The 26,149-nt window shown below is 34.9% G+C and overlaps 1 protein-coding gene across 1 annotated transcript in view; it reads left to right on the forward strand.

The window, feature by feature from the left end:
• The window catches only part of LOC119540577 (ephrin type-A receptor 7-like), a 238,844-nt gene that overhangs the window by 197,952 nt on the left and 14,743 nt on the right, over positions 1 to 26,149 (forward strand). Inside the window, 9 exon segments of the mRNA XM_037844647.1 lie at positions 154 to 298; positions 11,596 to 11,704; positions 12,351 to 12,406; positions 16,766 to 16,891; positions 17,916 to 17,942; positions 17,945 to 18,100; positions 18,682 to 18,743; positions 20,230 to 20,439; positions 21,129 to 21,278. Coding sequence (XP_037700575.1) covers positions 154 to 298; positions 11,596 to 11,704; positions 12,351 to 12,406; positions 16,766 to 16,891; positions 17,916 to 17,942; positions 17,945 to 18,100; positions 18,682 to 18,743; positions 20,230 to 20,439; positions 21,129 to 21,278 — 1,041 coding nt within the window.

The raw sequence follows: 26,149 nt of genomic DNA on the forward strand, positions 1-26,149 counted from the left end.
AACAATGCAGCAAATTAAAATAAATTTCAAGAATTGACTGTCAAATTCCTTGGTTGCAATCTAATTAAATATCCCCAAACTAATTAAATATCCCCTGTAAATACTGTTTCTAGGATCAAAGGGAACGGACCTACTCAACGCTAAAAAACCAAGTCCACTTCAGCCTCCATTAATAATCTGAAACCAGGAACAGTATATGTTTTTCAGATTCGGGCTTTTACAGCTGCTGGTTATGGAAATTATAGTCCCAGACTTGATGTTGCTACACTAGAGGAAGCTACAGGTAAAATGTTTGAAGGTAATTACCACCTTTGGTTTGGATTCCTACTCTGGTATATTTTTCCATTACATGAGTTGATGATTTGCATCAAAATAATTTCTACATATAAGGATAAATACATATATACATATATGTGCCAGTTTGAATGTATTATGTCCCCCAGAAAAAGCCATATTCTTTGATGCAATCTTGTGGGGCAGACGTATTAGCGGGGATTAAGTTGGAACGTTTGGGTTAGGTTGTTTGCATGGAAATGTGCCCCACCCAACTGTAAGTGATAACTCTGATGAGATATTTCCATGGAGGTGTGGCCCCACACATTCAGGGTGGGCCTTCATCAGTGGAGCCATATAAATGAGCTGACAAACAAAAGGACACAATGTAGCTGCAGCTGTGAGTGACGTTTTGAAGAGGAGCTACAGCCAACAGAAACACTTTGAAGAAAGCACAGGAGCTGCAGATGAGAGACAGTTTGAAGACGGCCATTGAAAGCAGACTCTTGCTCTGGAGAAGCTGAGAGAGGACAAATATCCCAAGTGCAACTAAGAGTGACATTTTTCAGGAACTGCAGCCTAGAGAGGTACATCCTGCGAGAAAGCCATTTTGAAACCAGAACTCTGGAGCAGACACCAGCCACATGCCTTGCCAGCTAACAGAGGATTTCTGGACACCATTGGCCATCCTCCAGTGAAGGTACTCGACTGCTGATGTGTACCTTTGACACTTTATGGCCTTAAGACTGTAACTGTGTAACCAAATAAACCACCTTTATAAAAGCCAGTCCATTTCTGGCATTTTGCATTCCAGAAGCATTAGCAAACTAGAACAGATTTTGGTACCAGAGAAGTGGGTTGCTTTTGCTGCTGAGTTTGCAAATACCACACATGTTGGAATGGCTTTTCAAATGGATGAGGGGAAGATTCTGGAAGAATTGTGAGGAGCTTGATCGAAAAGGCCTAAGCTGCTTTGAAGAGACTGCTTGTGGAAATATGGACTCTAAAGATACTTCTGACCAGGACTTGAACAGAAATGATCAATCTGTTGTTGCCAACTGGAAGAAAGGCAATCCTTGTTTTAAAGTGGCAGAGAATGTGGCAAAATTGAGTCCTGGTTGCAGATTGAAGGAAGAATTTGAAAGCAACAACCTGGAATACTTAGATGAGGTGATCTCCAGACTACATGTGGAGGATGTACCCTGGCTTCTTCTTGCATCTTATAGTAAAATGAGAGCAGAGAGAGATGATATTAGAAATGAACTCTTGGATTCAAAGAAACAAGAAGCTCTTGGCTTGGAAAATTACAGGCTTCCATGGGGTGGAATTCCAGAAGCTACAGCCCAATGTGAGGATATAACCAAACATGGAACCCAGCTGCCATTTCAGTACAAGCCAAGATTGGAGAAGGAGTTAAGCAGAAAGGATTTGTGGAAAGTCCTATTGTCTGATGGCTTTGACCTCTGTGTGCTTCATGCAAAGCCAACAGAATTTTTGGGAGCTCTTTACAGGTAGCCGCTGCCATTCGGGACTGGAGGAGACAGACAAGGAACAAATTGAAGGCAAAATTTCTTCAAAGACAGAGCCATGGAAGTTGAGGTCTGGAGTCAAGAGGTCTTGGGCTGATTGAGCGGAGCAGCCCACACGCATGGAAAGGGTGAATTTGCCCTAGAGGTCGAGGGTGGGACTTCTGCCTCGATGCTCAGGAAATGTTCTGCCACCCCAAGCCCCAAAGAGGTTGGAGCACATTCCCAGGGAATTGGGGAGAGCCTGGCTGCCACCACACTGTTCTGAAGGGGTTGAGTGTGTGTCCCAGAGATGGAAGGGAATCCAGGTACTGCCCCAATGTTTGAGGAGGGTGGGGGCCGAGAAACTGGTCTCCCCAATGTGTGGATGTGTTTGTAGAAATCACCCCAGCATTTGGAGAGAAAAGGCTGCTGAAAAAGCCGTTAGGAAGGGTTAGACTCCCGCTCTTTCGGACTCCAAGGATGCAACGTCATTCTGTTAATGACTCTCAGACTTTGAAATCTAATGAAGTTTGTCCTGCAGGTTTTAGGAACTGTTTTGGTCCTGTTAACCCTGTTTTCCTTACTGTTTCTCCTTATGGCAGTGGGAATGTTTATCCTATGAATGTCCTTCCTTTGTATATTGGAAGCACATAACTTGTTCTGAGTTCACAGATCCACAGCTAAAGGTGCCTTAGGACAGCCTATATCTGATTTTGATGAGATCTTGTACTTAATTATTGTTACTGAAATGATTTAAGTTTTATTATATTATGATGGGATCAATGTATTTCGTATTTGGAAAGAATATGTTTTTCTGGGGTCCAGGGGGTGGAATGTGCCAGTTTGAATGTATTATGTCCCCCAGAAAAAGCCATATTCTTTGATGCAATCTTGTGGGGCAGACATATTAGTGAGGATTAAGTTGGAACGTGTGGGTTAGGTTGTTTGCATGGAAATGTGCCATACCCAACTGTAGGTGATAACTCTGATGAGATATTTCCATGGAGGTGTGGCCCCACACATTCAGGGTGGGCCTTCATCAGTGGAGCCATATAAATGGGCTGACAAACAAAAGGACACAATGCAGCTGCAGCTGTGAGTGACGTTTTGAAGAGGAGCTACAGCCAACAGGGACACTTTGAAGAAAGCACAGGAGCTGCAGATGAGAGACAGTTTACAGACAGCCATTGAAAGCAGACTCTTGCTCTGGAGAAGCTGAGAGAGGACAAATATCCCAAGTGCAACTAAGAGTGACGTTTTTGAGGAACTGCAGCCTAGAGAGGAACATCCTGCGAGAAAGCCATTTTGAAACCAGAACTTTGGAGCAGACACCAGCCACATGCCTTGCCAGCTAACAGAGGATTTCTGGACACCATTGGCCATCCTCCAGTGAAGGTGCTTGATTGCTGATGTGTTACCTTGGACACTTTATGGCCTTAAGACTGTAACTGTGAAACCAAATAAACCACCTTTATAAAAGCCAGTCCATTTCTGGTGTTTTGCATTCTGGCAGCATTAGCAAACTAGAACAATATATATAAGCTTTATAAAAGTTATTCAGAAAAATAATTTAAAAATTGCTGTTTTATTAGCTATGTTAGAACCTTGTGATTTAAATTCATTTCTCTTTAAAACTTACTGGATTTACTGGAAAAAAAAAAAAAAAAAAAAAAAAAAGAGGCCAAGTTAGAAACAAAAGCAGGGGTTGTTCAAATTGTGTGTTGGCATAGCCTATTTTTGTAGACCGCAAAAGATTTTACTGTGATTGTTTCAGTCAAAGCTGCTCCTTCAAAGAAACCCCCAAATGACGCCAGGACACATATAAGGTTGGGCAGGTGAAAAATGGTATATGAGAACCTGGATTAATTTAAGCAGCGTGTCCTATAGCAATGTTTTCAAAAATTGGAGTTCAGAAAGACAATGTTCTAACTTGTATTTATTTTATATCATTTCTCTCTTCTCTTCTGTTATGAAATATTTCCAAAATACCAAGAAATACATTTAATCTATTTATTAAATATAAAAAATAACTAGATGTATAGTCCTGTGCCCACCACTCAGTTTAATGTTAGAGGATCACCCATTGTTTGAAGCCCCTTTATCATTTTTATGGTTTTCAATGTAACAAAGTTTTGTAATACACAGTATATACACTACATAATATATACATATACCATGTATGTGTATGTATGTATGTGTGTGTGTAAACATACAAATAGACATATCTTGGGGTGTATGTCTCAGTTTATTGTTGGAGTGCAGGTTCAGAACACCTCTGTGCCAATGCTGGATGCTTTTCCCCTGGGCTGAGGTCTCAGGATGCGTTTCTGTGTTTTGGAGCTTTTTATTTCACCTGATGTTACCACTCAGGCACGAGTTTCGCCCAGCTCTGACGTCTTCATCTCCTTGCTATTCTAGTGTTCCCACAAAATTTTAAATAAGCATTATAAAATAAAACTCAAAAACTAGTTTAAGAAAATGTCATATGACTTTCTTTCCTCAATTTTTTAAGAGTTTTTAAAAGAACAAAATCAATACAAATTTGATCAAAGACTTATTTGGGCTTCGGAAAAAGAATTTTATAGATCTTTTAAAGGTGGAATAAATTGATAAATATTGTTTGTATTAACTAATGCTTGTCAACTTTGCTAACAATATTCTTTGAAAATACTTGTATAACATTTTTAAATTAAAAAGTAACTCCATAATCATAAGTAATAAAGCATATATTGAAATCAAATTGAAATATAAATCATTTGCATAGAATTGTATTTATGTAAGACATCAGTTTGGTGTGATGAACTTAGTACCATTATTTATTATCATCATTTAAAAATGGAATATGTAAAACCAAAACTGAGCTGTCTTAGTTCAGTGGCCCCAAAAGCATTAAAATATTAATTTTGCTAAAATGTGTTTTGGTAGTTTTCAACTCAGCTTTATCTCACGACGTCTTTGTGATTTCTAATATAATAAAGCATTTCAAACTATCCTTTTTTTCCTAATGAATAGTTTAAACTTAAATTAGGAATATCAGTTAGTTATCTCACATTTATCTATATGTTCCTTCTCAATTCAATCTTTATGTTTGAAAACCTTTAGAATGAATTTCTGGCTTTTCCTGACTTTGTAAATTGAAAATGTTGGATCAAATTATGTTTACTAAGTGTTGAAATTCATAGATCTTATTTTCATTATTTTAAAAATGAGGTAAGTAAGTCTTAAAGAGATTAAGTTGAAATAGTGGAACATGACTGATCACATATGATGAATGTTATAATGTTATTAAATTGATTTTTTGCATTAGAAAGAATGAGGATTTTTTTTTAATCAGCATATTCTCTGCCATTGGAATGAAGAGTCTATATTTACTTTTCTTACTATTGTCCTGTCAGGGTCTACTATAGTGAATGCACATAGAAGGCACTCAATAATAAGCAATGAATGAATGCCTCACCATCATCAATGCAGAACAGATTATCAGTATTATTCTGTACTACTAGTCAGAGGCCTGGTTTCAGATCTTATCTGCCATGTCCAGCTATGTGACTTTTTATGACCTACTTTTCTGTACCTCAGTTGCTAAGATAGCAGGACCTAACTCACAATATAGTCTGAGGGTTAAATAAGGTATAATAGGCAATTGAAAGTCTCAATAAGGATCAGCTCTTATTTAGCACATCTGTTCTCAAACATTTTGGTCTTAGAGACCCTTTACACTGCTAAAAATCACTGAGGACTCCAAAGAGATTTTGTTTATGTGGCTTATGTCTATTGATACTTACCTCACTAGAAAAAAACACACAGGCATACATTTTATTAGTCATCAGTGATGACATCATCACCTATCATGTAGCTTCTGGAACACTCCATTGTGCACTCATGAGTGAATGAGAGTGGAAAAGCCAAATAACATCTTGGTATTATATGAAAATAATTTAACCTTGCACATTCCCTGAAAACCCATGAGGGGTTCCCAGACTCCCTTTAGAGAAGCACTGATTTAGCACAAGTCCTGGTACTAAGAATTAGAGATGCACAGAGACACATGATGCAGTTGGTGCTCTCAGTTGAAAGTTTAGAGAAAGAGAGATATGTACACAAACTCTAGCCTTACATTAAAATGCTGGTAGAGTACAAAGCCCAATGCCATGAGAGTGTCAGGAAATGGTGATTGACTGTGCTGGAAAGTCAGGCAAGAGGGAAGATGCTGCTGAAGAGAAGTTACTTGAGCACTGTTTGGAAGGAGAAGTTATGGAGATTATTCCATTGCACAAACATCCTAAAATCCCCATCTATTCAGAGTCAAATCTACGGCTTTTATTTTTAAACCATGGTGTAATGATTATATATTATATTACAAATTACTTTTAAAATGTATTACCTGTGAAACAGATGGAAATACTAACCATAAATGTTGACTGTGAAAAGATTAAAATGTGCATCTGAATATCTCAAAAGGAATAGATGCTAAGAGATCTTTTTCCATCCGTCTCACTTCTAACTATATATAGAAGCACATAAACAAACATTCATAAATTATAATTCGTCATTCACCTGCATTCAGTTTTCTTACTGAAGTTCTGTTTCTGAAGCCAAGGGAAGAACTGAGCCTAAGACAAGCAAAGAATTGGGCCCATGGGGCACATTGATTGAATGGAAATAATTTCTACCCATATGTGTATAATTTTTCCTTCCCCATGAACAGAACTGCTCCATTGTTTTTCTTCCCTTGATAGATATGAAAAGATTAAAGAAAACAAAAATAAAAAAAACTAAATCAAACCAAACAAATAAAAATAGGTTAAAAAGTCATCTTTTTTATGGTATGATAATAGGCTGTAATTCAGAAATTAAAGCTTGTTTTAATTTTTGTTTTATTTTTCTTCTATTTTTTATATCCTTGTGTAGTTCCCTCAGGGAGCAAATCAGTGGGTGCTGAATTAGGGAATCCATATAATACCTTTGTTATTAGGTATTAGAAATTTTCTCTTAGACCAGAACTATTTTTACTATTTGGAATATTTTTAAACAAGAATCATCTATTGTTAGCATACACAAAATTAGAGAATTTGTCAAAAGGGGCAGAAGTAGATAAAAGAAAAAGCAATCAGAAAGAAACTTTATGCTGCCTATTGTGGCAAGACGTACTCTGCCTGTGTATGATTTACTACTCTAGAGACCTAGTCCCTTGCCATTACCGAGAAGGAGCAGTATTTTCCATCCTGCCTTTAGTCAAAGATTGCAGCTGTTGATTTTTCAGTAGTAAGAAATGTGTATTAGTTTGTCATTTTATATATATATATATATATTTTTTTTTAATAATAAATCTTATTTTGAAATAAGTTCAATCTTACATGAACAGTTGTAAAAACAGTACAAACCCCATACATGGGACTCCATCATACCCTGACCCCCCTCCCCCAATATCCCGATCCATCACCTTTAAGATCCTGTCACACCACTGTCTCTTTCTTCCCCCCCTCCCTCCCTCCCTAACACCCATCATCTATTGCTCTGTCCTCTGAACATATGAGAGCAAGCTGCACATATCTTTGAACAAACAATATAATTCACATATACCTTTCCCATGAACAAGAACATTATTTTATGCAGTCTCATTAAACACAGCTAAGAAGTTCAAGAAATTCAACATTGATATAAAGCTTACATTCTATATTCCTTTTTTTTTTTTTTTCTTGTGTCCCATCTGTGTCCCTTTGAGCCTCCTCTCCTCCAACCTCAGATCCCATCCAAGATCATCCTTGGTATTTAATTGTCATCTATTTAGACTGTCTTATTTTTTTTTTTTTCAGTTGTGGAAAGATATATGTAGCCTAAATCTTCCTATTCCACCCCTCCCTAGCATTCCCTTAGTGGGATTAATCACATTTAGAATGTTGCAATGCTATCACCTTCCAACCATCCATTTCTAGAAGTTTCCCTTCACCCCAAACAAAAACCCTACTCTCATTTCTTAACTCCCCATTGCCCCTTCCCCCACTTCTTGGAACCCCTACTCTACTTTTCATCTCTTTGGTCATATTCTCTGATACTTTCTTTGTGTTTAACATGGGGCTTAAATTTAACCTCTTAAATCTATAATAATCTTGTTTTTCTTTGATACCAACTTAACTTCAATAGGACACGTAAACTGTGTTCCTGTACTCCTCCATTCCCCCACCTTTATGTAGTTCTTGTCAAGAATTACATATTTTACATTGAGTCCAAAACCACTGATTCATCATTACAGTTTATCTATTTTAGATCCTGTAGGAAGTAAATAGTGGAGTTATAAATCAACAATACAGTAGTATTGGTCTTTATATGTTCCATGTGATCTTTACTGGAAATCTTTATTTCTTCATGTGGTTTCAGTCAATTGTTTAGTGTCCCTTCCTTTCAGCCTGCTTAGGACTGATCTACTGGTGATGAAGTTCCTCAGCTTTTGATTGTCCGGGAATGTTTTCATCTCCCCCTCATTTTTGTCCTTCAGGTGTTTGTGAATTCTCCAAGTCTCTGATGGTTATTGACTTCTATTTGTATTCCATTGTGGTCAGAGAATGTGCTTTGAACAAATTCATTTTTATATTTTTTATTTTATTGAGGCTTGTTTTTATGTCCCCGCATACAGTCCATTCTGGAGAAAGATCCGTGATCACTAGTGAAGAACGTGTGTCCCAGTGACCTGGATGTAATATGCTATATATGTCTGTTAAAAGTCTCCATATCTCTCTCTCATTTCTTTGTTTCTCTGTTGGTAGGGCTTGCTTTAGTGTCTGAAGTAGGGCAGGTCTTTTATTAGCAAACTCTCTCAGCATTTGTTTGTGAAAAATTTAAGCTCCCCCTCAAATTTGAAGGAGAGTTTTGCTGGATAAAGTATTCTTGGTTGGAAATTTTTCTCCCTCAGAATTTTAAATATGTGATGCCACTGCCTTCTCGCCTCCATGGTGGCCGCTGAGTAGTCATTACTTAGTCTTGTGTTGTTTCCTTTGTATGTGGTGAATTGCTTTTCTCTTGCTGCTTTCAGAACTTGCTCCTTCTCTTCAGTATTTGACAGTCTGATCAGAATATGTCTTGGAGTGGGTTTGTTTGAATTTATTCTATTTGGAGTTCGCTGGGCATTTATGTTTTGTGTATTTATATTGTGTAGAAGGTTTGGGAAGTTTTCCCCAACAATTTTTTTGAATACTCTTCCTAGACCTTTACCCTTCTCTTCCCCTTCTGGGACACCAGTTAGTCTTAAATTTGGATGTTTTATTTTATCTGTCATATCCCTGAGATCCATTTCGATTTTTTTCAATTTTTTCCCCATTCTTTCTTTTGTTATTTCATTTTCTGTTCTGTGCTCCTTGAGGAGGCTGAGTTGTTGTTCAACTTCCTCTAATCTTGTATTATGAGTATCCAGAGTCTTTTTAATTTGGCCTACAGTTTCTTTAATTTCCATAAGATCTTCTATTTTTTTATTTACTCTTACAATATCTTCTTTATACTCTTCTAGGGTCTTCTTTATGTCTTTTATATTCTGTGCCATGCTCTTCTTCAAGTCTTTTATATCCCGTGCCATGCTGTCATTGCCTGTCTGTAGTTCTTTGATTAATTCTGCCAGGAACTGTGTGTCTTCGGATGTTTTGATTTGAGTGTTTGGGTTCGGGTTCTTCATGTTGTCTGGTTTTATCATATGCTTTAAGATTTTCTGTTGTTTTTGTCCTCTTGGCATTTGCTTTACTTGATCTTTAATTTGTTAGAATTGCAGTTTGGTGACATACACTTTCTCTAACTACCCAGCAGATGGCATCCGTGAGTCACTTCTTCCCCTCAAGTCAGTTCTCCCCAACTTTGTGTTATGTGAGGATCTGATTCTTTTGGGGTCCAATTGGTGCACTTAATTTGGGTGTGTTGTTGGTGCTGTCTGCCCTCAATGAGGGGCGTGTGCCTGAGCGGTTAGGGAGGAAGGGCAGGTTTGACAATCAAACCTCCCAGGTGTTCCCGGAGATTTAAGGCTGTTCTGTGCCGCTGACACAAAAGTCCTTGGTATTGGCGTAGGTTCTCTGGGATTTCCGAGTAGTTCCCCCCTGCCTGCTGTGCTTTTCCAGGACCTCTGCTGAGGGGAGGAGGGCCGTGCCACGTCACAAGTGAGCGCTGGCCTCCAGGGAAGCCCTTGGCCGCCGGGCTATGTAGGGGCGTTCCCAGGCCACTTCAAAGATGGTTGAATGGGAAGCGTTAACTTCCCCCTTTCCGCACAGCTCCACTCTCCCAGCTCTGGGACAATCAGCCGTGGGTGTATTCAAGGCCACTGTCCACGGCCGATACTGTGTCATGTGAGCAGTGCTGTGGGAAAGACTCCCTGTCAGGCTGGGTTTCTTGGCTCAGCCCCGGGCAGGAGTAGGCCCGCCCGCTGGGGAGCCGGCTGCAAGTCATGCATCTCCCCTTTGCTCCCCTGGACCTGAGACAATCAGCAGTGGATGTGGGAAGGGGTATCCTCCACCCCAGACACCGAGGTGTTAGTCCAGACCACTCCCATCTTATCTGCAGCTGTTCCTGGGCTTCTTTTTTATAAAAAAAAAAAACGCCAACCCACCATTTCCTCCCACCGCAGCATGGCCGAGGGATTCAGCCTACTCACTCACTCGTTTCAGAATGCAGACTCCTGGTTTCGCCAAACGCACGTTCCCTGTGGCTTTAGCAGAACTTGTCCGGCTGGTGCTACTCTGGAAGTGGTGTTCTGGGTCCTTTCTGGTTTTTTATCTAGTGTTTTCCATGGAGGTGTTTTTTTCTCTGTCTCACCTGGTCGCCATCTTAGGTCTGTCATTATATATTATATGATGTTTGCAATTCAATCTTTTATTGGAATGTACATTTTCCTTGCTTCACATGCATTTGGTTATTTTATGAAGTCTTTATTGGCACTGAAAATATAATACTCTAGAGAATATATGACAACTGTGAGTTACCATATACACAAAACACCCACTAATTTGGAAAAATGGATGAGACCGTGTAGTTTGATGAAGAATCTGAATCAGGCTACTTTAAATGACAAGCAAACATTTATCTTTTCCCAAAATGAATCTCATGAAGGTCTAGTTGGGCTTGCCTTAATGAGCAAAGAAGAACCAGTTAGTATTGTACAGGAAAGGTCTACAATTAGATAAGGCTTAAATGTTTTTAAAAGTATTTCAGAATGTTTGCTCTTTCGTAAATAGATTAGCTCCTCTGCAGTCTTCAACTATCAAATATGCCTAATGTATACTTTGTAGAAATTAACATGAATAATTCTGCTCATCTTCTTGAATTATGGGTTATAAATTCATGACGCTTTGCTATGGTTATATGATGCTTTTAATTTTGTGTTGATAAAATGACAGATAAAGCATCTCATGTATATTAAGGAACTTTGAAAAATACACATGGTATGTTTTTGTGGTTCCTATTCTACATAACAGAAAAAAAAAAGGCCTGGAAGGATCAAATGGTTTGCTGAGCAAAAAAAAAAAAAAAAACCAGGGATTTAATAACAATTCCAGGTCAAAGATCTCTATCTCTTGATTCATAACTAAGTACTAACAAATAAACAGGGGTATACCCATTTAATAGGTTTCTTTTATTGCTAAGAAATATAAAATGAATGAAGTAGTATTGTCTGTATCACATCTTTAAAATACACACAATATAAATTGCATTAAATTTACACTGTTACCCTGTTTAAAATTAGAGGTGAACTAAATAGAAATCTCTTGTTTATAAGATTTTGCTTCACCTCTCAAACGCTTGCGTGGTGTTGTATTTCTGAGCCTCTTTCCTCTGTTTGCAGCTACAGCTGTCTCCAGTGAACAGAATCCTGTCATTATCATCGCCGTGGTTGCTGTGGCGGGGACCATCATTTTGGTGTTCATGGTCTTTGGATTCATCATTGGAAGAAGGTAGAACACAAAGTTGTTCTAATCTTTGAGATTACAATTATTACTTTTCGGAACTTTGTCAGTCTATTACTTATTAATTTAGTATGATAAAATTTTAAATAGTAAATGCAACATTCTTTGACTGATATTAAACATTAAAGGTCAATAAATTGTCATTCACCTAGGACCAAAATATAGTACTAGCTGGATCACCAACCTTAGTTCAAGAGTGAATATTGTAAATTCTAGTGGATGAATTTTTATTGGTTATTTTCAGAATTCAGTCTTTTTTTGTTTTGTTTTCCTAATAAATATAGAGGATATCTGGGGAAATATTTATTCTTTTAGTTATTAATATAAGTCTATGGAAACCAATTAAAATCTATTTTTAGTAAAAAAATTATGAGCAAAATACTCATTCATTGATAAATCTAAACCCACAAAATATGTTCCTTTTACCTTGTCTCACGGAAACATTTTGTTTTCTGGGCAATTTTTTATAAAGAGCTTTTATTTTATTATTAAATGAGTTAATAACTATTGACAGGAAGTTTTGTTTATGCTATAACTATCATGTTGTTAGGTAACTAAAGTACATGGTGCTGAATTTTAAATATATAAATTAAGATCACTGATTGAGATTGTCACAAATTTTTTTTTTTTCCAGGCACTGTGGTTATAGCAAAGCTGACCAAGAAGGGGATGAAGAACTTTACTTTCATTGTAAGTGTTTGGCTCTTCTTGAGTATTATCTACCCCAATTACTATAGAAATTTGGTTGTTCGTATTGGCATGAACAAATTCCTAATGCATCATGCTTGAAGTAAAATTATACGCTAAATGTTGCTTTAAAGCATTTGGAACAAGATGTTTAGAATGAAAATTATGTGATATGAATTAAAAATATATTCAGAAATTTAATCTTTCAAAGGAATTTTAATATAGCTGCAGAATATCAAGCTGCTCCTATGTCATAGTTTTTCCTTTTGCATCCTTTGCCCAAGTTTTTCATACCTTTCTAATAATAATCCATTACATGTTGCATGTGCCAGTGTTCTAGATAAGGAACATTATTTCAGGTTATAAGGGCAGGCCATTGGTTTCATTCAATAAGTGAAGCAACCATTAATGAGCTAAAGAGCCTTTTTCTCTTTAGCTGCTATGAATTGTCTATTATGGATTAATACTTCATAGGACATAAACATTATAATTATGGGATTCAATTCTCATATTTTTTATTCATTTGGGTTAAGTAATTCTGAAAAGTTTATTTTAGAAATTATATCCAGAAGAGAACTTAGGGACCTAAAGAAAGCAACTGCCCTTTTGCATAAATCTTATTCTTGTTGTAAGGTGGATGGCAGGTGAAAATGAAAATTATGTGAGTAATAGTTAACATTAGTTTATGGAGGATAATGAAAAACTAACAATCACATGATTTCAGTTGGGATCATTAATGATATTCTCACATAAAACCGTTATCCGATTTTTAATACTTGAAAATTTGAAAACAATTTTAAGTTATACTTTTTCCTAATAGCCACAATCTTAATTAAATTTTCTGATGGATGGGTGAATTTCCCATAAATCCCTTTATTGCCTTTTTTTTAAATCAAATTCTCTGTCAATCCTAAAGGCATAAAAAATATCTAAGCTTCAATCAAGAATGTAGAATCCATTTTAGAATTTCCTCATGATTTAAAAAAAAAATCATGAAAATATGTGATTTAAAGACACAGTTGTGAATGCTCTTGTCATTGTTCCTTAGTTTCTTCAGAGTGTTTTTGTTTAGTGAACCAACAGTTATTTTGATTTTAGTTTTCAAAGTAGAAAAAGTTTTCCATAATGCATGTCCAAATTGAACAAGAATTTCTATAGAATCCCAACATTGAAGATGGGAAGGCTATATGGAACACTATGAATTAGAGTAAATGGTGTGACCAGAGGTGACTTTATCATAAAGCTCGTGAAGTCTAAGCTTCAGGGACTCTCACTTGCACAGACCTCTTCCAAGGCTCTGGTAGAGGCTCTAGCAAGTTTGTGTTATATTTGGGTATTCTTTTTCTTAAAGAGGGTATCCTGAATTGTATAACATTCAAGCCTTATGAAACTTGGATCCTTCCCTGGTTATAACTATGAATACATGTGATTTCTGCCACCCTCCCATGATGATCTGATATGCTCCCTATTTGTTGGAGCTTCCTTTTACTAATTCAGCAGTGATTTTTCCCGTGACTAAGCCTCTGTGATGAAAGCACCATAGGCAGTTAATAGCTAGATGATATACAGAAGAAGTGGAGGTTACATTTTTTTTCTAACTTTCATGACAGGAAAGAATATTTCTCACTTCTCCCCAGATAGGAAGGAAAGAATCAAAACTTGAATGCCTCACATTTTATATCCGGTGTTAAATGTAAATAGAAGAGTAACATAAGACCATAGTTCCTGCAATCTCTGATCCTATCTATATGTGAATAATTTGATAGCACAGTCATTTAATAATATGTATGTTACTTTTCTTTCCATTATTCAATATATCTGAGACATCCCTAAAGTATCAAGAGCATCTTAGTTTATAAGCTTTTAACTTGCAGGTTAATGCAGAAGGTAAATTGAAACATGGCTTGCCCAAAACTTTTTGCATAGTCTTATGCTTAAGTGTCATCACTCAATTTTAATATTTTGATGCCATTCACTTCATATTTGACATCTAGTTTGCAATTAGAAAAATATACCTGCATGTACTCATTAACATAGACATGATAAGCCTACTATATGTAAACAATTTTCATCTCCAAAGTAAAATATCTATGGTGGTTATAAAATATTTTAAACTTTCATGAAAATGTAAATGAGATATTAAAACACACAAAAAAACTCATATTCAAATTGTGATAAGCAACAAACCACAATATTCAGAAATTACATCAATATTTTCTTACTTTATAGCATCCAAGTTTAAAATCAATAATAAAAAAATAAAGTACACTTATACATCCAATATTGGTAATTCTTTGGTATTTTGAATCACCATTTTGCAAGGATATATTTTCTTGTCATTGGTGGGAACCAGACATTTTATATTATTTTATGACTATATCTAAAGTATGTAAATTACAGCACTATGGTCACCAGCAATTTACAAGTTGGTGTTGTTTTATTCCTTTAGTATACAATTTTCCTAGGTGCTAAGACACCAGATTGAATTTGTGCAGAAACTTGAAAGCAACCATTTAACTAGCTTTTAGAGCATGTAACTTTAATAGAATGTCCAGTCATTTGTATCATGCGCCCTCAACTCTCCATGGCTCCAAGTGCTGCATTTAAAGATATAAACACAATGGAGGAGTTGAGTGAAGCAATTCCAATTTACATTTTGTTTCCTCCTACCATTTCTTCTAACAATGTTTTTGAGTCCAGGCTGGGCAGTATTTCATGATTTTATGCCAAAATAGCTCTGACCTGTCAAAATGTTTTATGACAGCTTGAATAAAGGACCATCAGAGACCCATTTGAGATGCAAAAGGTTACCTCCAACCTAGTTTCCTTATCACAAACCAAAACTAAAATACGATGAAAGCAAGAGAGGATAAAAAGGGAGAAGATGGCTCATTCTCCATCTGCCTGCCAATCTAGGAGGTTAACCTATTGTTTTCTTCCCTTCTCTCTTTTCTCTTTCCCCCCTCTTTCCTAAACTCCTACTTCTCTCTTTTCTCTTTCTATCCCCTCTCTCTTTTCTCCTTGTGTTTTTTTTTTTTCATGTTCAGCTTTAGTAACAAATGAGCATCTGTCAGTTTTATAAACTGCAACAATAATTGTTTAAGACAATCAGTTTTGGATAAACAACTACAGCAGAATAAATCAAGATTTTTTAATCCCATTTTCCTTTATACATTCTGCTTCTTTTTGTTTGTTATGTGTTTATTTTTAAAATATAATTTTAATTTGATGTGATGACATAAGCACAGTTAGGCTGCAGTGTAATACCTAAAGAAATACATTGTTTTCCAAATAGTAAGATTTAATGAAAAGATTGTTTGGTGGCTTTGTTATAAACAATAAAGTTTTTTTTGAGGATATAGTGTAATTTTTTTATTGCATTAATATAACCAAATATATGCCTATCTATCTTATCTTTGTCTTTAATCAAATGATTAGATTTGGAATACATGATTGTAATTGAATTTGATTTAAAGTTGACATAGCATTATCTGTTACCTGCATGCTTCTGGGTGCATTTTAAGAAAATTATAACTTTTAAGATGATTCTGTGTTGTTTGAATTAAATACCTTTTGTGAGGCATATTGGCTACCTCCTTGTAGCAGTTAAGATCTTCCAGAGCCTTATAACTGAAAGTTCATATAAACCATTCCTCTTTCAAATCACTGTCATATTTGGTTAGCAGATCCCAAGAATATTGTGAATTTTCTAACTTTCCTCTGCACCATGTACATCTGGCCTCTACTGCCCTTCAAGTTGAAGATGAAACTGTGTCTTTAGTAGATATCTCTTTGATTCTGTGATAACAATCCCTCACATTTGTATTAAATTTATGTATATGTCATCGGCGGTTGGTCTTTAAAAATAAATCAAAAAAATAAGTAAGATGTCTAAATGTTTTTGATATTGCTGTCAGTATAGTAGGCTACCTGTAAATGAAATGTCTTCTTTTCCCAGTGTATTAATTTGATTGATTGACTGACTGATAGATTTACAAATGTGTTTCCAAGTCCATTACAAGCCTCAATATGGCTTGAACCATGCCATGATACAGTAGATTTAATTAAACCTTCAGTCTGATAAGAGGCATGTCAGAGAATTTTGGTGGGTGTTTTTTGTTGATTTACTGGACAAGCAATTCAGTTAGCATCCTATGAGCTGGATCCCATGTTACCTATAGAAGCTTGCAGATAATACCTATGCGCCAGCACGCTGAAGTAGTCTGTTAAAACTACTGTGAATCAGGTGATGTGGAAGCAAGTTCACTGTTCCAAGGAGCACTCTGCATAATGAAATTCCTGGGCTGACTGCACAATAAGTGCTTTGCTTCATCACAGTCATGCTTTCTTACATCATTACAGTTAAATTTCCAGGCACCAAAACCTACATTGACCCTGAAACCTATGAGGACCCAAATAGAGCTGTCCATCAATTCGCCAAGGAGCTAGATGCCTCCTGTATTAAAATTGAACGTGTGATTGGTGCAGGTAAGGCTGCTGTAGCTTCCTTGTTCAGCTGTTCCATTTAGTCAAGATCGAAAGTCATACATCATAATGACAGGCAAATAATTATACCTCAAGTATAGAACTTTTGCATTTACCTGAATTGTTGGAATCAATGAGGCTGTACTTGTTTATGAAATCTTAAGAAAAAAGTGAAAAAGCAGATGTGGCAGAGAGAATTTGTGTCTATTTAGTTTGTTTTCTGTTGGATTTTAAAGATACAGTTCTATTATAAGCTATTTCATAATAGATCTGGCCTGTTGTAAATAAATAACTTGGTATTTTTTTTAAATGTCCCTGAATTTTGTGAGATATATACATTTCCCCTTACTTGGCTTACCATCTTCCTGCAAAGCTTTCACATCTTTATCTTTTTTGTCATATCTTTGGGTATTTGTTCACTATTGCACAGCTTAATTCTATGTAGTAAATGAATATTTATGAATTATTTAAGAAAATATTACTTTCTATGTGTATAATATATTTTCAGAATAATTATACAGTTTTGGATCCAGTCCCTTGACTCTAGCAGATAGAGTGCATATGAGTTCCATACTTTTAAATCTTTGAGAAAATATTTGCTTTTCAAACCAAAAAGCAATAGCAATGTTTAAAATTTGCTAATGTGTCCTTATGCTGTGGTAAGCAGTGTTTATTATACCTCCAATTTTAATATAAATGTTAAATGCTGAAAGAATTTTTATTATTCCAATTAGAAAATAGCATGTGTTACAGATAGTTTAGAAAACTTAACTTTAATGAGTAGGCTAAAATGCGTCTTCAAGTTTTAATTTCATCTACACCATTCTTTTCATAAACAACTTCGTTGTGTCTGGGTCATAGAATCACCCATCTAAAGGGATATTTTCAGTATCACTTAGAGAGCTTTGCAAAGTATTTAGAAAAATATTTTGCTTTTCTCAAGGGGTCATAAAAAATTCAATGCCTTTACTTTGATAGCAAACATACGTCTGAAATTAAAATACTCCTACTTGATCTCTTACTTCAGGAGAATTTGGAGAAGTCTGCAGTGGTCGTCTAAACTTCCAGGGAAAAGAGATGTTCCAGTAGCCATAAAAACCCTGAAAGTTGGTTACACAGAAAAACAGAGGAGAGACTTTTTATGTGAAGCAAGCATCATGGGGCAATTTGACCACCCAAATGTTGTCCATTTGGAAGGGGTTGTTACAAGAGGTATATATAGATTATATCTTTCATTTAGCAAAGGGACTGAATGACAGAAAGCAGTGTCATACATAATCACAAAATCAAATTATGAACATGTTGCGTATGCTAAATGAATGGGTTTTTTTCCTCAGTGTACATATAATTAAACAATTCCTCTTTTATGCTACCCAGAAAAAAAAAAAATCACTAATAATACATTCAGGATTAGGTGTTGAAAAATATTTCTGATAGATAAATGGAGAGACTCATAAATATTGTCATTTAGCTTCAAAATCCATAAAAGTGAATGCAGTTTTAACATTTTATATAAAGTGTCATTTTTCTCTGAGTTTTGTTCACAAAGTAGAAGTCAGAAGAGCACACCGACTTTAATTTGTACCATTTAATTTTAGTAATCATGACTGTAGATATTTAATGAATTTTTGAGATTAAGAGCAGCTCAAGAAACATTAGCAACATTCCTCTCATCCTTTCAGTCTTTCCAAAGAGCATCAGGTATTTCATTGGGATGAGAGAGGGAATACCACTGAAGTTTAGATGACAACTTCTGAAACATTTCTCTTTTTTTTTTTTTTTTGCAATTTTAGGGAAACCAGTCATGATTGTAATAGAATTCATGGAAAATGGAGCCCTAGATGCATTTCTCAGGGTGAGTACCAAAATTATACAACTTTCTAAAATGCAATGTATGATACCAATATAGCTTTCTGAACTTTATTTTATTTATTTTTTTTTTTTTTGCAGTAGAAAATGTTACCATTGCAAACTTCCACAGGGCAGAAAATAGTTACTTGAAAATCAGATTAAAAATTAGAGCCCTAGACAGGTTTAAACTAGAATCTTTCTTGACTTTAGGTGATACAGTGCAGTTTTTAAAAAAAATGGTTTCCATTAACATGAAGGTGAGTACAGAGACTGCCTGAATCCTTGTAATTTGAACACATGCTTTAGGGTACTGTTTTACTTTTTCAGTGTGAAGAAGTCAGTGAAAAAAAGTCTTAAATGAAATACAGAGGTAATATGGAAAAGTTAACAAATGTGAGGAAACCATTCAACATTGTCTCTGTGATCCCAGCTTTGCTCGATAGAACCATTTCTATTATATTACAATGTAAACACAGGGCATAAAATGTAGAATTATTAATTTATTTTTAAAATTCATGGTATGTGACTTTTTTGTAAATAATAAATTATAAATATATAAGCATACATATAGGTAATACCAGAGTCTATATATGAATACATATATGTCATTGTTTTTCCAAGTAGCAAAGAGGAAATAATCTAAAGAATAGTAGAACATTCAGAGTTCTCTTACTAAATCTAGAATGATGCATTCAAACCATGTTTATGAGCAATCAGGATTTAGAGAAATTTATGTTCCTGCATCATTATGTTATACGTAAAGTATCAGCTTTCTGAAGGAAAACATCACCTAGGAAGTTCATCAATTCAAACCAAGGTTTTTTAAGCAACATGTTTATAATTTAATTAGAGAAATTTGTTGTTTAAAAATAGTACTGGGTTAGAAATATATGTCATCCACTCCAGTTGCTAACAATTCTAATTCCAGTTGCTATTGCGTCTGTTTTAGAAAGTCTTTGTTGCAATTAATGTTCCCATCAATAGCAAAACAAACAAAAGAGGAAAAAATGAGAACAAATTCAGTGTCTATAATAACTTTCTACTTAGTTTCCCTACAGCTTTCCCAAATACTTCCTCCCTGTCTGTTTTCCCCTTCCTTTTTTTTCCATTTAGAGAAAAAAAATCCTAATTTATGTGTATTAATTCCCTTATATGGTTTTAGATTATTTTTTGCCATGTGGGGAACATATTTAGCTGTAGGGATAGCATTTTTTTTTGATATTTCATACCTAAACTGACTTATCCATTAGCGTGGACTTTTAGATTTGAATAATCTCACATGATTATTAGTTACATTTTATATTTTATATTATTTGGCTCTTAGTTAAATCAGCACTTGTTATGTTCTTTCGTAAGTGTTTATTTCATATAGAAAATTAATTAATAATTCTTGTTAGATAATAGTAAAAGACCAGTGTGCAGACATTTTTTTATGGTGATTTTGACCCTTTCAAAGTACAGTTAACCATTTTATTTTTGTCTTCCTGCAGAAACATGATGGGCAATTTACAGTCATTCAGTTAGTAGGAATGCTGAGAGGAATTGCTGCTGGAATGAGATATTTGGCTGATATGGGATATGTTCACAGGGACCTTGCAGCTCGCAATATTCTTGTCAACAGCAATCTTGTTTGTAAAGTATCAGATTTCGGCCTGTCCCGGGTTATAGAGGATGATCCAGAAGCTGTCTATACAACTACTGTAAGAAAAAGTCAATTATGGTTTCTTTTCATTTTCCTGAAATTTTCCTACCAAGAAAGTAGGCCTCAATAATACACAACTAAACAGGGAAGAGTGGCAAATTGATCTCTTTTTGGAGTTGCTGTAAAAGAGTCATTGTTTTTACAACTACATGTAGGCTACAGGGGAAGTAATGTTGCGTTAGTAACATACTTACAATGAAATTTTCATATAAATAGTATACAGTCACATAGAAAAAACACCCAGTTACTAACACTCATAATTGCCACAGAAAAATATAATCACATTTTAAACACAAATTAAAAAGGAGTATTAACTATGCTAATTTTTATAACTTTTGTGAGATCAGAGAAAAGGAAAATATGTAAGGATTTTTTAAATACCCCATATTTCATTCAACTTTACTAGTACTTTACCTAATTTACCATTGTGTTTTGACTAGGTGCTTGCCTTGAATCCCATAGGACTCATTAAATTGAGTTGCCTTAAAAATGAAAATGTCTAATGAGATTTTACAAAACATATTAGTAACTTTAAATTCTCTAATAGAGATTTAAAATTGATAGACCTGATGCTGAATTGCCAATCTAATGTACAAATGTTACGCTATAGCTTTATGATATTGCCATAAATGTTATATATTTATAAGTTATTAGACATATCAAAATATCAATTTCTTTTTATAACAGGGTGGAAAAATTCCAGTAAGGTGGACAGCACCAGAAGCCATCCAATACCGGAAATTCACATCAGCCAGTGATGTATGGAGTTATGGAATAGTCATGTGGGAAGTTATGTCTTATGGAGAAAGACCTTATTGGGACATGTCAAATCAAGACGTAGGTGTTACACTATTTAAAGAAAAAGGGCTTTATAATTAATGTACATTATTACTGAAACCTATAGGTAGTGGCTCATTACAAAGAAATTTTTATAGAACTATAAAACCGTGGTTTCTATCAATTTTACTTTGCTTTACATTTTGAGGAATCACTTTCTCTTTTTAAATTTAAATTTCATGAATATAACAGAAGCCTACAAAGTATTTCTCCCCTTTAATAAAGATAATGATGCCATGCTTACAGAGATGTAGGGGGAGCAGTTACATGAATTAAAGAATTATTTGCAGAGGTATAGGAAAAGAAGGTTATATTTTATTTTGCTTTAGAAGCTTATCTTTACTTTTCTTTTTAATTTTCTGAGATGAAATGTTCAAATGATTTATTGTTGATTGGGTTATTTAAATTTTAATTTCATGTGACAATTTAGTCTCTATCATCAGTGATGATGCTTTATAGTAATATTTTATAATGCAATCACAATGGGAATATCTTTGCAAATTAATAAAAGGAAACGGCAGTACTTACTAAATGTGTACTCTGTTGCCATGAGGGCACACTAAGACTTCAAACACACTGTTACTCTTTTTTTTTTTTTTTTTTGTAAGTTTTATTCATACACCGTACAATCCATCCAAAGAATGCAGTCTGGCTGGTAGTATAATCACAGAGTTGTATATTCATCACCACAATCAATTTGAGAATATTTTCATTGCTCCAGAAAGAAAAACCCCATACCCCCTATACTCCCCTATTATTGACACTTAGCATTTGTATGGTACCTTTGCTGCAATTGATGAAAGAATATTACAATATTATTATTAACCATAATCCATAGTTTCCATTATTTGTATTTTCCCATATACCATCCTATTAGTAACACCTAATAATAGTGATGTGCATTTGTTCTAGTTCAAGAAGAACATTAACCACAGTCATCATCCACAACAGGTTTTACAGTCCCCATGTTTTAACCTCTACCTTTTCTTCTAGTGAATATACAACCATAAACCTCCTCTTTCAACCACAATCACACCCATAATTCAGTATTGTTACTGACACATGCAAAAATGTGCCACAATCACCTCTATCCATTTCCAGACATTTACAATTAACCTTAAAAGTGCTGCACAAATAAAGCATCAGCTCCCCATTCTCTACCCTCATTCTATCTTCTGGCAACCCATACCCTAGATATTAACTCCAGGAGTTTGCTCATTATAATTAGTTCATATTAGTGAGACCATACAATATTTGTACTTTTCTGTCTGGCTTATTTTATTCAATATAATGTCCTCAAGGTTCATCCATGTTGTCTCATGCATCAGGACTTCGTTCCTTCTTATAGCTGAATATTATTCCATCATATGTATATATCATATTGTGTTTACACATTCATCAGTTGATGGACACTTGGGTTGTTTCCGTCTTCTGGCAATTGTGAATAATGCCACTGTAAACATCAGTGTGCAAATATCTGTTCAAGTTCCTACTTCCAGTTCTTCTTAGCTAATACCTAGTGGGATTGCCAGATCACATGGCAATTCTATACATAGCTTTCTAAGGAACCGCCAAACTGTCTTCCAAGGCAGCTGCACCATTTTGTATTCCCACCAGCAGTGAATAAGTGTTCCTGTTTCACCACATCCTCTTCAACACTGGTAGTTTCTCTTTTTTAATATTGACTATTCTAGTATGTGTAAAATGATATCTCATTGTGGGTTTTATTTGCAATTCCCTAATAGCTAGTGATGCTGAGCATCTTTTCATGTGCTTTTTAGCCATGTGTTTTTCTTCTTAGGAAAAGTGTCTATTCAAGTCTTTTGCCCATTCTTTGGGTTGTTTGTCTTTTTATTGTTGAGTTGTAGAATTTCCATATATAATCTGGATATTAAGCCTATATTGGATATGTGGTTTCCAAATATTTTCATTCATTGAGTAGACTGCCTTTTCACTTTCTTGACAAAGTCCTTTGAAGCACAAAATTATTTAATTTTGAGGAGATTCCATTTATCTATTTCATTTTTTGGTTGCTTGTGATATGGATGAAAAATCTAGAAATGACCACCTACCAGAAGATCTTGAAGATGCTAGCCTATATTTTCTTCTAGGAGTTTTATGGTCCTGGCTCTTACATTTAAGTCTTAGAAACACTTAGAGTTAATTTTTGTATAAGGTGTGAAATAAGGGTCCTCTTTCATTCTTCTGGATATGGATATCCAGTTCTGCCAGCACCATTTGCTGAAGAGACTGTTCTGTCCCAGTTGTGTGGATTTGGCAGCTTTGTCAAAAATCAATTGACCATAGATGTGAGGGTCCTCCAACTTTGTTCTTTCTCAAAATATTTTTGACTATTCTGTGCTCCTTACTTAACTAAATAAATTTGATGAGTGATTTACCCATTTCTGCAAAGTAGGCTTTTGGAAGTTTGATTAGGATTGTGTTGAATCTGTATATCAATTTGGGTTGAATTGGCATCTTAATAACAGTCTTTCCAATCCATGAACATGAAATGAATGTCCTTCCATTTATTTAGGTCTTCTTTGATTTCTTTTAGCAAATGTTTTGCAGTTTTCTGTGTACATGTCCTTTACATCCTTGGTTAAATTTATTCCTAGATATTTGATTCTTTTAGTTGCTATTGTAAATGAATTTTTTTTCTTGATTTGCTCCTCAGATTGCTCATTACTAGTGTATAGAAACACTGATTTTTGCATGTTGACCTTGTATCCCACAACTTTGCTGAACTCATTTATTAGCTCCAATAGCTTTGTTGTAGATTTTTCAAGACTTTCTAAATATAAGATCATGTCATCTGCAAATAAGAAAACTTTTGCTTCTTCCTTTCTGATTTGGATGGCTTTTATTTCTTTTCTTGCCTAATTGTTCTGTCTTCTGGCACAATTCTGAATAATGGTGCTGACAGTGGGCATCCTTGTCTCATTCCAAATCTTAGAGGGAAAGCTTTCAGTCTTTCACCACTGACTACTGTGTTAGCTGTGGGTTTTCATATATGTCCTTGATTGTATCTGTTCTTGTCTTTAGAAGTGTTTTTATTAGGAAAATGTGCTGGATTTTGTCAAATGCTTTTTCTTTATTAATTGAGATATGTAGTTTTCCCTTCAATTTGTTAATGAGGTATAATACATTAATTTATTTTCTTGTGTTGAACCACTCTTGCATTCTTGGTTTGAAAATCACTTGATCATGGTGTATAATGTGCTATTGGACTCAATTTGCTATTTTATTGAGGATTTTTGCATCTATATTCATTAGAGAAATTGGTGTGTAATTTTCTTTTCTTGTACTATCTTTATCTGGCTTTAGTATTTGAGTTTTTGGAAAGTTCAGCAGGATTGGTATTAATTCTTCTTGGAATGATTGGTAGAATTCACCTGTGAAGCAATCTTGTCCTGTCTTTCATTGTTGGGAGGTTTTTGATGACTGTTTCAATCTCTTTAATTGTGATTAGTTTCTTGGGGTCTTCTGTCTCTTCTCAAATCAGTGTAGATTGTTTGTGTGTTTCTAGGAAATTGTCCATTTCATCTCAATTGTCTAATTTGTTGACATACAGTTGTTCATAGTATCCTCTTATGTTCTGTTTTATTTCTAAGGTGTCAGTAGGAATGTCTTCTCTCTCATTTCTGGTATTATTTGCATCTTGTCTCTTTTTTTCTTTGTCAGTCTAGCTAAGGTTTTGTCAATTTTATTGGTTTTGATTTTGTTGAACATTTCTACTTTTTTATTCTCAATTTTATTTATTTATGCTCTAATCTTTGTTATTTCTTTCCTTATGCCATTCTTTGGGATTAGTTTGCTATTATTTTTCTAATTCCTTCATGTGTGCAGTAAGGTCTTTAATGTGAGTTCTTTATTCTTTGTCAATGTACTTGTTGAGGGCTTTAAGTTTCCCTCTCAGCACTGCCTTCACTGCATCCCAGATGTTTTGATGGTTGTGTTCTTGTTTTCATATGTCTCAAGGTATTTACTAATTTCTCTTGTTTCTTCTTTAGCCCACTGACTGTTTAAGAGTGTGTTATTTAACCTCCATATATTTGTGAATTTTCCAGTTCTCTGCCTTTTATTAATTTCCAGCTTAATTACATTATGATCAGAGAAAGTATTTTGTGTAATTTGAATATTTTTAACTTATTGAGACCTGTTTTGTGACCCAAAAATGTGGTCTACCCTGGGGAATGACCTTTAAGCAGAAAAAATGTATATCATGCTGTTTTGGGGTGCAGTGATCTGTATATGTCTGTTAGGTCTAGTTTATTTATCATATTATTCAAGCTCTCTATTTCCTTATTGATCCTCTGTCTAGATTTTCTATCTATTAATGATAGTGATATATTGAAGTTTTCAGCTGTTATTGCAGAGATGTCTATTTCTCCCTTCAGTTTTGCCAGTGTTTGCCTCATGTATTTGGGTGTACCTTGGTTAGGTGCATAACTATTTATGAGTGTTATTTCTTCTTGGTGGATGGCCCCTTTTATTTGTACAAAATGTCCTTCTTTGTCTCCTTTAACAATTTTGCATTTCGAGTCTATTTTGTCCAATATTAGTATAGCTACTCTAGCTCTTTTTTGGTTACTGTTTGCGTGGAATATCTTTTTCCAACCTTTCACTTTCAACCTGTTTCCTTGGGTCTAAGGTCAGTCTCTTATAGATGACATATAGATGGATCATGTATATTTATCCATTCTGCCAATTTGCAGATTGGGGAGTTTAATCCACTAACATTCAATGTCATTACTGTAAAGGCAGTACTTACTTCAGCCATTTTGTCCTTGGCTTTTATATGTCATATCTTATTTTTGTCTCTTTTCTTATCCTTTAATTACCCTTACTGTTAATCTTTATTTCTACAC

This window comes from Choloepus didactylus, chromosome 7 (genome assembly GCF_015220235.1).
Source record: "Choloepus didactylus isolate mChoDid1 chromosome 7, mChoDid1.pri, whole genome shotgun sequence".
NCBI classification, from domain to species: Eukaryota; Metazoa; Chordata; class Mammalia; order Pilosa; family Megalonychidae; genus Choloepus; species Choloepus didactylus.